Source organism: Nicotiana sylvestris, chromosome 6 (assembly GCF_000393655.2).
Source record: "Nicotiana sylvestris chromosome 6, ASM39365v2, whole genome shotgun sequence".
Classification (NCBI taxonomy): domain Eukaryota; kingdom Viridiplantae; phylum Streptophyta; class Magnoliopsida; order Solanales; family Solanaceae; genus Nicotiana; species Nicotiana sylvestris.
This window is the reverse complement of record NC_091062.1, coordinates 52293473-52308075: the sequence shown is the minus strand read 5'-3', so window position 1 is coordinate 52308075 and position 14603 is coordinate 52293473. Positions and strand designations below refer to the sequence as shown.

The 14603-nt window shown below is 38.2% G+C and overlaps 1 protein-coding gene across 1 annotated transcript; it reads right to left on the bottom strand.

Moving 5' to 3' along the window:
- Positions 1 to 9570: 9570 nt before the first annotated feature.
- Positions 9571 to 12962, bottom strand: LOC104212958 (G-type lectin S-receptor-like serine/threonine-protein kinase At4g27290). The gene is made up of 7 exons (XM_009762331.2): positions 11623 to 12962; positions 11284 to 11406; positions 11022 to 11197; positions 10708 to 10918; positions 10375 to 10612; positions 10135 to 10285; positions 9571 to 10015 (listed from the first exon to the last, which is right to left on the bottom strand). The coding sequence occupies exons 1-7, from the start codon at positions 12947 to 12949 to the stop codon at positions 9704 to 9706; spliced, it is 2538 nt and encodes an 845-aa protein (XP_009760633.1). The 5' UTR covers positions 12950 to 12962; the 3' UTR covers positions 9571 to 9703.
- Positions 12963 to 14603: the final 1641 nt, after the last annotated feature.

Genomic DNA, 14603 nt, shown 5'->3' with positions numbered 1-14603 from the left:
GAATTCTATTGATTCTTTTGCCGAGCTTGCAGATTCATTTATCAAAGCACACTCGGGGGCTCAAAAAGTTGAAAAGAGAATGGAGGATATTTTCAAAATAAAACAAGGAGATACGGAGCTGTTCGAGGAATTCGTAAACAGATTCCAGCGTGAAAGGATGATGTTGCCACGTGTACCTGATAACCGGGCGGCTATGGCTTTTGCCAGTAATATGAATGAAAAAAGCTCCGAAGCCATGAGAAGACTCAAAGAAAGCTTACGAGAATTTCCAGCAACAACTTGGAATAATGTTTACAATAGATACAGCACAAAGCGGCGGATAGAAGAAGATACTATCATTCAGTCTCGAAAAGATGAAAGAGTAAGTTCAAGATGAGCTGAAACTGAAAAAAGGTCTGGTAAAAACAGGTACGAACCTTATATGGGACTAGCAGGAAGGGATTTGCATTCAAAATAGGAAAACCCAAGATATGATCCTAGATCAAGGGATAAAGAGTCGGGTTCATCGTCAAGGTTCAAAAAAGAACGAAACATACGAGATACATGAAATGATGACAGAAGCTCAAAAGCAAAAATCGGTGGCTATAGTTTTAATGTTAGAACATCCAAGTTGGTGGCTGTTTTAATAAGCATGGGAGACAAGGTACGATGGCCAAAAGAAATGAGATCAAACCCAAACAAGAGAAATCCCCATTTTTGGTGCGAATTTCACAACAATCACGGTCACAAAACGACGGATTACAAATTGCTACAAGGTGAAGTAGAGCGTTTATTAGAACAAGTTTACTTAACTGAATTGTTTAGTGAAAAGGGAAAGCAAGCATATATGAAGAACATGCAGGAACCGCCAAAACCTCCTTCACTAAAGAGAACGGTTAATGTCATAAGTGGAGAGGAGGAGATTAATAGCGTAACATATACGGCAGCAAAGAAGGTGTCAAAAATTACAGTCACCCACGGGAAATGAGTTCGACAGGTTTTGGAAGAAGATAGTATAACATTTGATGATACAGATGTAGATGGTGTGCTGACCCTGCATAATGATGCACTGGTAATATCATTACTTGTACATGACACTAATGTAAACGAGTTTTGATTGATCCAGGTAGTTCTGTGAATGTCATTCTGTTGAGAGTGGTAAACGAGATGCAATCCAATGATAAGCTAATACCCAAGGCACACACCTTGTTTGGTTTTGACAACTCGAGCATCGTAATAAAAGGGGAGATAATACTTACCACATTCGCAGAAGGAGTAGTCAAAGACACCAAATTTCAAGTGCTAGAAATGGATATGGCTTACGATATGATTCTCGACAGACCATGGATTCACGAAATGGATGTTGTTCCATCTACTTTACATAAAGTTATCAAGTTTCCTTCACAATAGGGAATAGGGCAAATCCGTGGTGACCAACAGGCTTCTCGAAGCATTAACTTTGTGACAAATTCAAGCGCAAAAAGCGACGAAAAATAGCAATTACAGAATTCAGTTGAGGATGCAGCAACACAAGCCTCAACTGAAGACGGGAAAAAAGATGTAAACTTGAGGCCTGATACTATTCAAGAACCAGAAGAAAATGAAAACATCAAAACAACAATAGAGGAATTGGAAGCTGTGGTACTATTTGTACATTGGCCAGACAGAAAAGTCTATATTGGAACCAACCTCAGTCCGGAGATGAAACGTAAGTTGATTGAATTTTTAAAGGCTAATGCAGATTGTTTTGCTTGGTCGCATTCAGATATGACAGGTATACCATTGGAGGTAATGATCCACAAATTAAATGAAGATCCATCATACCCACCTGTCAAACAAAAGAAAGGGAAGCAAGGTTCCTTCAAGAATCAGGTGATTCAAGATGAGGTGCAAAAGTTTTTAAAAATCGGGTCCATCCGCGAGGTAAAGTATCCATATTGGTTGGATAATACAGTAGTAGTGCCCAAAAATAATGGTAAGTAGCGAGTTTGTGTAGATTATACTGATCTAAATAAAGTTTGCCCTAAAGATTCTTTTCCATTATCGCACATAGATCAACTAATTGATGCTACTGCAGGACATGAATTATTGAGTTTTTTAGATGCCTATTCAGGATATAATCAAATTAAAATGGATCCTCTAGATGAAGAAAAAACTTCCTTTATCACAGACAGGGGGACTTACTGTTACAAAGTTATGTTGTTCGGCCTAAAGAGTGTTGGGGCCACGTACCAAAGGCTAGTGACCAAAATATTTCAAGAACATCTAGGAAAAACCATGTAGGTGTATATAGATGATATGCTGGTCAAATCACAACAAGCGGGGGATCATATTCAACATCTGTCAGATACATTTCAGATTCTTCGCAAATTTTTCATGAAGTTAAATCCTGAGAAATGTGTATTTGGCGTGTCATCAAGTAAGTTCTTGGGATTCCTCGTTTCTAACCGTGGCATTGAAGTAAATTCCGCGTAGATTAAAGTTATTGAGGAAATTCCGGATATACTTACGAGCAAAAAAGAAGTACAGAGGTTGACGGGAAGAATAGCAACTTTGGGAAGGTTTATTTCCAAGTCATCGGAAAAATGCTTCAAATTATTTTTAGCACTAAAAAAGCAAAATCAATTTGAATGGTCTGAAGAATGTCAACAAGCGCTCAAAAATTTAAAAGCGTACTTGTCAAATCTACCATTGCTAGCCAAACCAAAAGATGGGGAAAAACTATTCATCTACCTTGCTGTTTCAGAGGTAGCGGTAAATGCCGTATTAGTTCGAAAGGACCAAGGTAAACAATCTCCAATTTATTATGTTAGCAAGTCTTTATTGGATGCTGAGACTCGATATCCTCATTTAGAGAAACTTGCACTAGCATTAATTATGGCATCTCTGTAGTAACTGCCTACCCCTTATGTAATATATAGCATAAACAAGAGTTATCAGGTAGATTAACCAAGTGGGCTATAGAGCTAAGCAAATATGACATTACATATCAACTTAGAACTGCAATAAAGTCACAAGTTTTAGCAGATTTTAGCCCAGGGATACAAGCAGAGGCAGAAAAAGAACTGCAGTTATTTAACGGGTTTAATCCAGGTACTTGGACCTTATTTACCGATTGTTCATCAAATATAAAATGAGCAGGTCTAGGCATTGTCTTGGTACCACCCGCGGGAGAAACTATACGACAAGCCATAAAACGCTATCCTATTACTAATAATGAAGCAGAATATGAAGCTGTGATTGCAGGTTTAGAATTTGCACGAGAGCTCGGAATAGAGTAGGTCATAATTAAAAGCGATCCGCAACTCGTAGTTAACCAAATGTAGGGGACTTATATAACTAGAGAGGCAAGGATGCAACAATACCTGGAAAAGGCACGAGACTTAGTCAGATAATTCCAAACTTGGAAAGTTACGCAGATACCAAGGGAAGAGAATGTCGAGGCAGACGCTTTGGCTAATCTTGCATCCGTTGCAGAAGTAACAAATGAAAAAATGCTTCCGTAATACATTCGTTTCATTCAGTGCTTGATCAAGATAAAAATGAGGTAAATTACAATAATCTAACTTGGGATTGGAGAAATGAGATTGTCAATTTTTTGCAGTATGGAATACTACCTGAAGATAAGAAAAAGGCTCAGGCACTTTGCTAAAACACTGCTCGTTACTGTTTAGATCGGGACAATTTATATCGAAAAATGTTCAGTGGCCATCTAGCAAGATGTCTCGGGCCTTCTCAAACGAAATATGTGATTAAAGAAATACACGAGGGACATTGTGAAAATCACGCTGGAGGAAGATCTTTGGTAAAAACTATAATTAGAGCTGGCTATTACTGGCCAAAAATGGAAGAAGAGGCGGAAGATTTTGTGGCTAAATGTGACAAGTGCCAAAGATATGGTAACAACATGCATCGACCAGCTGAATTATTACATCCGGTTGTTGCACCATGGCTTTTTATGAAGTGGGGGGTGGATATCGTAGGTCCACTACCACAAGTCAAATGCAAGGTAAGATTTCTATTAGTACTCACTGACTATTTTACTAAGTGGGTAGAAGCATGGGCCTTCAAACAGGTACGAGAAAAAGAGGTCAGAGACTTCATCTGGCGAAACATCATATGCCGATTTGGGGTTCCAAAAGAGAACGTGTGTGATAATGGCCCGCAATTCATAGGTGCACAAATCACAGAATTCTTCCAAAGTTGGCAAACTAAAAGGATTACTTCGACACCTTATCATCCAGTGGCCAATGGACAAGCTGAATCAACAAATAAAGTTATTATCAACAACTTGAAGAAAATACTAGAAAAATCAAAAGGTAAGTGGCCAGAGGTACTACCTGGAGTCTTGTGGGCTTACCGAACAACATCAAAAACAAGTACGGGAGATACACCATTCTCACTTGTATACAGTGCTGAAACCTTAATTCCAGTTAATATAGGGGAGCCAAGTAAGAGGTATACTCAAGCTACCGAAGAGTCAAATGAAGAAGAGATGCGGGTAAATATGGATTTTCTTGAAGAAAGGAGAGAAACTGCCTTAATAAGAATGGCAGCGCAAAAACAATTTATTGAGCGATATTACAATCGGAAAGCTCGTCTCAGATACTTCAAGATTGGGGAATACGTACTCAAGAAAGTTTTCCAATCCACAAGAGCAGCCAATGCAGGAAAGTTAAGTCCAAATTGGGAAGGGCCTTATAAGATTCCTGGTATCGCAGGAAAAGTTGCATATGAGCTTGAAACCATGGATGGCAAGATTCTACCCTCAAGTTGGAATGTTGTTCATCTAAAGAGTATTATTTCTAAGGGAATGAAATACCAACGTTCATGTATCCCCACTTATGATTTTTGTTTTTGAATTGTTAAAATTATACTAACAATTTTAGATGATAGGCAAAAATCTAACCCACACCAAATGATGAAATTAGACCCGGAAGACACGGGGAAGAAACATAATTCCCGATCTAGGGTAACAACTATTCTGATGGATATGTAATGGGTTAAGCAGTCTTCTTCTAGATTATACCTCCGGGTCACATATGTTTTTCTTTTTTAGGAAAAGGACCGCATGGAAGGAATAATCAAGTGCTCGAGATTTCATACTTCAAAGCTCAAACACTTGGGGGACTATATAATATACATATAATATATGTATAAGGAAGGCAAAGAAGACTGGAACAATTAAATTTCAAGTCAAGCCTAAAGTCTGTTCAACGAATATCAAGTTCAGAGCAAAGTCACGAGCCAAAAACACAAGCCTGATTCAAAAACCTATGAAGTACTGCGAATGTTTAGGTTAAAGGTAGTATTTAGTCATGTATCATAAAGAAACCCTTGGATTTTCTTTTTACAAATCTGTTGTAAAGCAACCAGTTACAGAAGAGTTATGGATGCTACTTAAATACATGTGAGTTTGACAAGTTCGAATGAAATAAAACTTTTCTCAAAGTTATCCCAAGAAACATATATGTTCCTATTTCTTCTTTCGTATGTTTACACCATTATGAAGTTGAGACGTCTTCTTCATCAAGTGTCGTATATAAAAAGGCCCTCTTTTATAATTCATGCTTGATTAAAATAATCCATGAAATTAGCTAAGCATTTTTAAATGCAAGAGTTAAAAGGGTAAACAAAAACACAAGTATTAAAATTAAAGTAGAAAACAAAGCCTTAAACTTAAAAGGAAAAACAAGGGCAACCCACTAAAAGAGTAAAACAGAAACTTAAATCAAAGTCATCATGAAAGTTGAGCATAAACTTTTTGATATATTAAATAACCTAGTTATAACTAAGTATGAACTTAGTCTTAACCTAATTGTCATTATAAAAAAACCCCGAAAAGGACTGGAGGTATGATGTTACCAAAAAATATTAGTCCTAAATGGGACTAGGGGAAAAACCACCAAGTGTTCACCAACAAAACAAAAAAACTAGTTAACTTCACAATCAAACTTTCATTATAGAGCAGGTTCTGAACCAGTATTCAAGATGGCATCATCAGTAGCAGAAGGTTCAACTTGATCGAAAGAGTCTTGAACAACCGCTACATCAGGATCAGCTTCAACACTTTCGGGAGTATCAGCCATGGGCAAAGAAAAACTTTGACTTTACTAAGTCTTCTCGATAGTTTCTTTAATCTTTGCTATCTTAGCATCCAAGTTAAAACCTTCATGGCTTACTTCCATAAGAGTATCATGGCGCGTGTTCAAAATGGCCCAACTGACTTCAACAACAGCCTTGTCCTCAAGAGTTTCATAATCTCTTTCCCAATGATCAATTTCGTTCTTAAGTTCTTCCTCCTCGGTTAAAGCAGCATTATAAGAAGCATGTAAAGGGGCAAGAGAACTCTCCAAAAACCTAACCTTATCGGTAGACACTCGGAGGTCTTCTTGGGCTTGGTGAGCATTTTAACAAGCTCACCTGCATAAACTTCTTTCTCATGTAGCAAGACTTTTAGACCTCTGATCTCTTTTGTAGCCTTAGAGAGTTGTTCAACAAAAGATGACTCAAGAAGGTGCTTGTCCTTGCCCGCCTGGTTGGAAGAGGCTTTCTCAACTGCTAGCTTCGCTGCCATGACTTTTATTTGCTACTCCAAGGTACACTTGTTTTCCTTTAAAACTTCCATCTCAAGCTGGAGGCTTTCATATTGCTCTTTCCAATTATCAGCCTCAATCTGATAGTCATGCATCAACTGCTCCATATGGGAAACCCTTTTTATCATCTCCGTACCGATGAGATTAAACTACATAAAAAGAAAAGGATGAGAATCCTAGTATAGGGAAATTACATAAGGTAAAAAGGGAAGCCTATACCTTCAATGATGATTGCACGATGTCGTTCATCCAAGTCAAAGAACTATGACTCTCCAGTTTTGACTTTTTCACCGGACCTATAATGGGTTTTAGCCGTACATCAGCTTGGCCTGACTTCTTTAGAAGATTACCATCAACAGGAATCTCAATAGTAATTTACTTCATTGCCCTGCTACCACTAGAAGAACCAATTTCACGACGAGAAGTATTGGTAGCAGGAACGGTTGAAGAAGTTATAATAGCTTCGGGTTGAGCAAAAACAACAACGGTGGGAAGGGGCACATGGGATTCCATTGGAACTGACACGGGAAAAGAGGCAAGAGGCGTTTCCTCAGAAACCAAGTCAAAACTTTCATTGTCAAACCCATGTGAAAAGAGGTGTTCAGCAGAGTCACGAGGTGCCACGGGCGTCTCTTCAGCATAACTCACTAAAGTGGCTTCAGCAGGTTCGGTCACAAAAATAGAACGAGGAGGAGTAGCTTCGTCATCCGAAATGACACGTCTTCTAGCCCGCGGCTTACGCACTAAAGAACCTCCATCCTGCTCCTCTTCATCTTCAGAATCTTGTAGTCTATCAGCCTTTCTTTTCGATGAAGAACTCAAGATTATCTCCTGAGCTCTTGCCAAAAAAAGTCTAGAAGCTGCGACTGACTCAACACTCACTCCTCGAATAGGGAACCCTGATAAAAAGAAGGGTTAATAAATTCTAAAGATAGAATAGACAAAGGAAAAAGGAGAAAATAAAAAAAAGGTTTTACCGTGAGTCTTAACCTTCCAGCCAAACCTATTCGAAAGGTACTTCCATCGGAGCAATTGTCAACAATTTTTCTACCCAATCACGGAAATTGGGAATCACTTCAACAGTTCCCATGGTTGCTGAAAAATAAAAATAAAACAGTTACGGGAAGTACAAATTCTAAAAGAAAAAGAAGGTTGTAAAGAAAACTTACGTGCAAAGTTCCACTTCTCAGAGAAGAGAATATTTTCTTCACCTACTAACCCTTTCGTAGGAGCAACAACAAATTGGGCGTACCAGCCACGATTTTTATCGTTCTTGGGGCTAACTAAAACTCTCTTACTCCTCGCCACCAGAGTGAAAACTCCATGACAGAATAATTTAGGAGAATAAAGGTAGATTAAATAATAGAAGGTGTAAGGCAACTGAGCCAAATTAGTCAAATACCTTAAACATGCAACAACCCTCCATACAATAGGCCAATTTGTCCTAAACACACATTGCAGAATTCAATAATGACTGGATCAATAGGAGGTCTAAAGTCTAATGTAAAGGGGTACGTGTACACAAAAGAAAAGCCAGCTTTGAAATAAGTGATCCTTTGATTTGCATTAGGGATCAGAATTAGGAAATCAAACTTCCAATGACAATCTCTACGAACAATAGAGATCAAACCTTCAGTAATATGTGAAGGATAAACATCGGCACGATCATGAGAGGACATAGAGGAGACCTGGTTTCTAATCAACTCTCTATCAGTATAAAAAGAAAGCTCAGCGGGGATAATCTCGTCTACTGTAGGCTCACGAGTTGGCTCGCTGGAATCCCTACTTCTAGCAGAAGACCTATGTGAAACAAAAGCCCTAGTTCTAGAAGACGATGGAGGAGTAGAACTAGGTTGAGAAGAAGAACCTCGAATGGAGACTGACCCTGAACTACGCAGTCTACCACCTCTCCTACTTCTGGTAGGAGCGAGGGGGAGTTCATCTACGATAAGGACCTTTTGATGATCAGGGTTTGAAGAATACCTAGCTATACGAAGGTGAAGAAAAGGTTGAATGCCAAAGTATGAGAAACGTTTTCGAGAAAGAAAAGACAAAGGGTATATTTATACTTAGAAGCAACCGTCAAACAAAAAGGTAATGATGGAAACGTCATTATGGAAACTGTCACTTCGTGATTGATGCAGCCGTAAAAAAGTCCTAAAAGACGCTGAGGAACTGCAGAACCAATCAAAGGGCACCACGTGTCACATGCATTAAATGGAAGTGACATGCGAAGCGTCAGTTCAGAAAAAGGTATAATGATATGTGGGAATGACGGCAAAAATTCCCGCTTTAATGAGATCTACTTTCCAAATATTCAATTGTTGAATAAATGGCAAGTGGGGGGACTATCTGTATTGGGAAAAATCGAGTTAACATTTGAAATTAATTATGTGGCTGACATGTCAAGACACGTGGATTAGCAGAAGAGCAACAGCTGGCAAAGAGTACTCAAAGAGACGCCGGTCTTAATAGCTACGGGCAAAGATTTAAGAAAATAAGAAGGAGTGTTTACTCGTGGCTCTTGATAATTTGAAGAGACACCGGTGGAATGAACCAAGACAGCAAAAAGTACAGATACGCAATATCTGCAATTAATGAGCATAAATGATGGGGAACGTTATAAAATCTTCACGAAACAGTTATGATTGCCAATTATAATATTTCATTAATGTCATTAATTGCTCATAATGGCTCTATTATGAGAGTAAAGAAACACAGTATTTAAAAGTAACTATAAAAGAGAGAGTAACTCGAGTTCTTCTAAAATTACGCTTTTGACGAAAATTCCTATTTTTTGGTTAAACAGAGTTCTCAACCAAGAAAATTATTATTGCAAGTCATGCTAAGAAACTCCATTTAGGATCTCTTTTTACATTATGGTAGAACCAAAAGCACATGGACCAAATATATCAATGAAATGAATAACAGCTAAAATCTTCAAATTAAAAAATTACCCAAAAGAACCAAAATGAATGTTCAGCCAAAAAAAAAGTATAAAAGATACCCAAATTTGATCATTTTAGTAGAAGTTGCAAAGAAATTTATCCACTTCTTTGCATGGAGTGTACTTTCTAGTTTTTGCCAATTAATAGTTAGGATAAACCCAATCAGTTTTGAATTTATGGCTATCGGCCTTCCTCTAGGGTAACAGTCAACTCATTATTGGAGTTGATGTATGGCTTACTAGAGGACGAAGTCGTTCCGTTACAAGCACGTGTTCGTGCGGTAAAAGCAGGTTTATTAGGTTTGGGAAGAGAAGTGCTTTCACTACCAAGCATTATAATTACATTTGGCATGCTTGGACGAATGCGTGCATCTTCTTGTACGCACAAGAGCGCAATATTAATGCATTTCAATACATCATCTTCATTGCATGATTCTAGCAGAGATTCATCAACTAAATTCATAGCATTTCCTTCATTCCATAATCTCCATGCCTGAAATATAGCTCCAGAGTTAGGACAAAGAGGTAATATAGTTATCGAACTGAAGTTTTAAAAAAAAAACAAAGAGAAAAAATCATGAGGTTTTAGGAATTTTAGAAATTTTCACTCACATAACCTAGGAGGTTTAAGGCTTCCTCTCGCTGATAAAATCCTGTATTTCTTTTGCCACAGGTAATCTCAAGCATCATTACTCCAAAACTAAAAACATCAGACTTGATTGAGAATAATCCATCTAATGCATATTCTGGAGACATATAACCACTGCACCAAAATTTTGAGAAGTGATTGGATTTAAATGTATTCTAGTACTAAAATTGGAATTATTGCAGCTAGCTAGAAGTAGAACTTACTATGTTCCAACAACTTTGTTTGTATTTGCCTCTGTAGCATTCCCTTGCACTATCCTTGCTAAGCCAAAATCTGAAATCTTGGGGTTCATGTCTTTATCTAATAATATGTTACCTGTTTTTAAATCTCTATGAATGATCCTCAACCGTGAATCATGGTGCAGATAAAGAAGACCTCGAGCAATCCCCAAAATGATATCAAATCGCTTCTTCCAATCTAATAACACATGATGTCTTTCGTCTTGTACAGTCAACATTCAAAAATTGTAATAATCAATAATAAAACAAAGTAGTTTATACTGAGAATTAAAAAGGAAATGATGTGCGACTACCAACCAAAAATGAAGGTGTCTAAACTTTTGTTCGGCATATACTCGTAGAGTAAAATCTTTTCATTTCCTTGGACGCAATAACCCATAAGTCTAACAAGATTTCGATGCTGAAGTCTTGCAATCAATACTACTTCATTCTTGAATTCGTCTATGCCTTGACCCGATTGGGCTGATAATCTTTTGATTGCAATTTCTCGTCCTCCCTGAAACTTCCCCTGAAAATAATTTTAGTAAGTAAATTATATTACATTAAAAAAAAAATACATAGCTCATAGATAGAAGATTTAACAAAATAGAAAAATGATACTTTGCAATAACCTTATAAACAGGACCAAAACCACCACGTCCTAGCTTATTTTCTTCTGAGAAGTTATCTGTTGCTGCTAAAATGCTTTCCAAACTAAAGAATGGAACATCGATGCCTTTCTCATCCTCCTCATTTATTAAGTCGCCTGACCCCTTTTGAGTGTTCAACCAGTGTGGCCGTGGATTTCCTTAATAGAAAGAAAAAAAGGAGAATATATAATTGTGAATTAAACCTCTATATATAATTTATCAAGAGCAGAGAGTTTGCACTTACCTTTTGTTCTTGCTCTCCTTGTTCTATAAAATAGGTAGATAAAGGTGCATAGAAAAAGAGTAGTGGCAATTGTAGTAGGAAGAACAACTTTTAGCCTTCTTGATTTGTGCGTTTGGTCTGCAACTGTTGTAACAAAAGAGATAAAGTGCGCTCAACATCGTATAAGAATGAGTAGGAAGGAAATGAAGACACAAGCTTCAATGAAATCAAATAGCACGACAAGGAATCAGGAAGACAAGTTCTCCTAACAGCCCTGTAGCCTCTCGAAGATAAGTACAGACGTCTCCGTACTGATCTGCAAGACTCTACTAAACTTGCTCCTTAATAATTTCGGAATACCTTTGGGAACTGAAAATTCAGAAGCAGCTAGTTTGACATAAATCGCCATTCCACTAGCATCATCTTCGGATAATTGTTGCAAGTTGAAGAGGTCTCCATTCCAAATTAGACATTGATTGGCATCAAAAGCATAAGCAGTACAAGAGCAATTATTCAAACAAATAGATTCACATTCAGCTTCACTGTCAACTGTCAGAGTGCGATTATTAACTGGTAATCTCATATGAGAATGTCTCCAGAATTTGTCCTGTTCCAAATTGGTAGCCGTGACATTACCACACTTGAGACTTGTTTTCCTCTCACAACCACTAGAAAAGCTATTCAAATCCCAATCTTTGTTTGACTTAGGAGTGAAACCAGGCAAACAATCGCACGATTGATTTGGGGTCTGATTACAGGCACCAAACGCCCCACAATATGCATAAATATTACATGATTGTGTTGGTTGAGTGAAAAACACATTCCACTGCTTGCTACTATTCATCCATGTCAGTTGCTTAAGTTCCCCCGAGACATCCATTATTATTCTTGCCCTGGATAAAGGATTTAAAATAAAATATCTGAAATAGAACTCATCCTCGTTGTTTATAAATGTATAGTTGTACTGTGAATTTGGTCTCAAAGGCAACGGGCCAAATGTATGTCCATTCCAAGGTCCAGTAGACCAGTAATTTACAGTCTTGTTCCACCTAATAACGAATTCACCGTTAGGCTCCGCCTCAAGGGAAAAGAGTCCTGGACTAGGATCTTCAGAATTCTTCCAAGAAGTGAGAATTTGGCTTGTTTTATTTCTTTTATTGTATCCAAATTTAGAACCAGGGAAAAACGTGTGGCTCGGATGATCAAAACTTTGCCACAATGAATTAGACCCGTCATTCAAAATCAAATTTCCATCATCACGAATAATCGCCACGATAGATTTCGACGTGGTGTTGGAGTTGATATTTGTCGACCAAATTGAGACTCCAGTCCCGTTGAGAAGCACCAAATTTCCCTGTATAATTTTGAGTTGTGCAGAGTCCATTTCGGAAAAAGAAAGTGGAGTCTCTCTATTTGCTACCCAAACTACGGTTTGTGGTGTTATTTGTTTATACCATATACCTATGTAATAGTTGGAAAGATTACCTACAGTAAAGAAACCCATCTCAAATATTCCACCGGAAGAGATAATTGTTACGCCAATTGTTATGGATTTCTCTGCAGAAAGTGTATCTCCAAGGGACAATTTCTGGTTCGTAGTAGTACTGTTTGTGTTAGCTCCGAATGTAAAGCATGAGAATAGTATGAGTTGCAGGAAAAGGAGAATTTTTTTATTTTTGACTTCCATGGTTGGTTGTTGCACTAAGCTGATAAGAGACCGTTTAAAAAGAAAGAAAACATGTTATCGTGCTGAAATAGAATGTTGTATGTCAAGTCAACAAAACCAAAATTTCTACAATTTGACTCACGAGTGAGACACTTCGCCCATTAACAATTTTTTATATTTTGAATTTTTTTTTGACTTTCCAATTTTTACATTTAATAATACGGCGAATATCATAAAATTCTACTTTACGTATATATTCTGTACTCAATTTGTCCTAATTTATGTGACACTATTTACCCTGAAATTTGAGTAATAATTAAACTTATATTGTGGTCTTTAAGATATGTGATTTAGTCCAATACCAATTGATAAACAAGGAATCAAAATGTATAAATCAAAGAATAAAGCAAGCCAAATCAGTGTGCAAACCAATCTTGACCCCGAGTTATGGTGGCCTCGAGGTAGGTCAGTATGAACAATAGAATTATAAAGCAACTCTGATGAATAGTAAGAAAGAAAGTGAAGAATGTATATTCCTTTTTCAATGATTCATCCCGTTACAAATGAATGGGTTCCCCTTTATATAATAGGGGAGTCCTAAGTAAGGTACATTTCCATTTTTAGTAGGGAATCTTATTGGACAGTTGTCTAACCACCTAGTACAAATCCGTTCCGAAATTTACACAGTGATCTTAGGGCCATTGCGGAAATATCGCTCTTTTTGTTATTAAACCATAACGGTATTATCTCGAGGTTGGTCATACTAGGTCTCGGTGTTCATCGAGCACTTCGATCTTCAAATCCTCTACTCCGCCATCGAGCTCGAGCCCGGTCCGTTTTGAACTTATTCTCGAAGAAACTCCCCGAGCCTACAAAATCGGGCATACCTGATTTTGACCATATACAGATAATCCCCGAATTTCTTAGAATAAGATGATAAGAAACGATTTGAGTCTCGATTTTTCGGAGCCCCTGATGATGACGTCATCCCCGTGACATAAGCGCTCGAAGTGACCGAAACGTCCCATCAGTTCGCTTCCCCAAAACATTAAATGCTTGCCAGTGGCGGTCGGCCACTGGCGCCGTTGAACCGTCGCCGTTTGCCTATAAATACAAGGTTCCTCATTTGAATCAAAAATTTTACTTCCATCTTCAAACCACCTACAAACTTCGCTGATCTCTCCCCCTCTTCATCTCTCTCTCTCTCTCACTATCTGTTACTCCCATCCTTTTAATGCCGAAAAATATCAAACTCCGCCTCTTTCCGCTTCCTTAACCTAAAATCAATGGCGAAAACCTCCAAAACCGTTCCTCAAAAGGAGAAAGCTCCCTCCTCCTCTTCCCGGCCGGCCGGCGATAAAGATTCGGCTCTTCACGAGATTATTCCTGGCCCCTGTGTCGTAAAGAAAGACTTCAAAATTGAAAATCCCACCACAATTCCTGGCCGATGTGAGCATGTATCGAGGTATATTTGCTCGATAACGGAGAAGCACCTCGAGGCCATGAAGAAGGATTGTGGCTGGGGGGACGAGGTTGTGGTACAGATCCTCGCCCCCGAGGAAAGTATCACCACTCATGTAGAGGGGTTCCTAAGTGTTTACACTTACCCCTTCACGCTGGGTCCCATCGACCCAATCGTGATCGACTTCTGCAAGAGGTATCATGTCACCCTTGG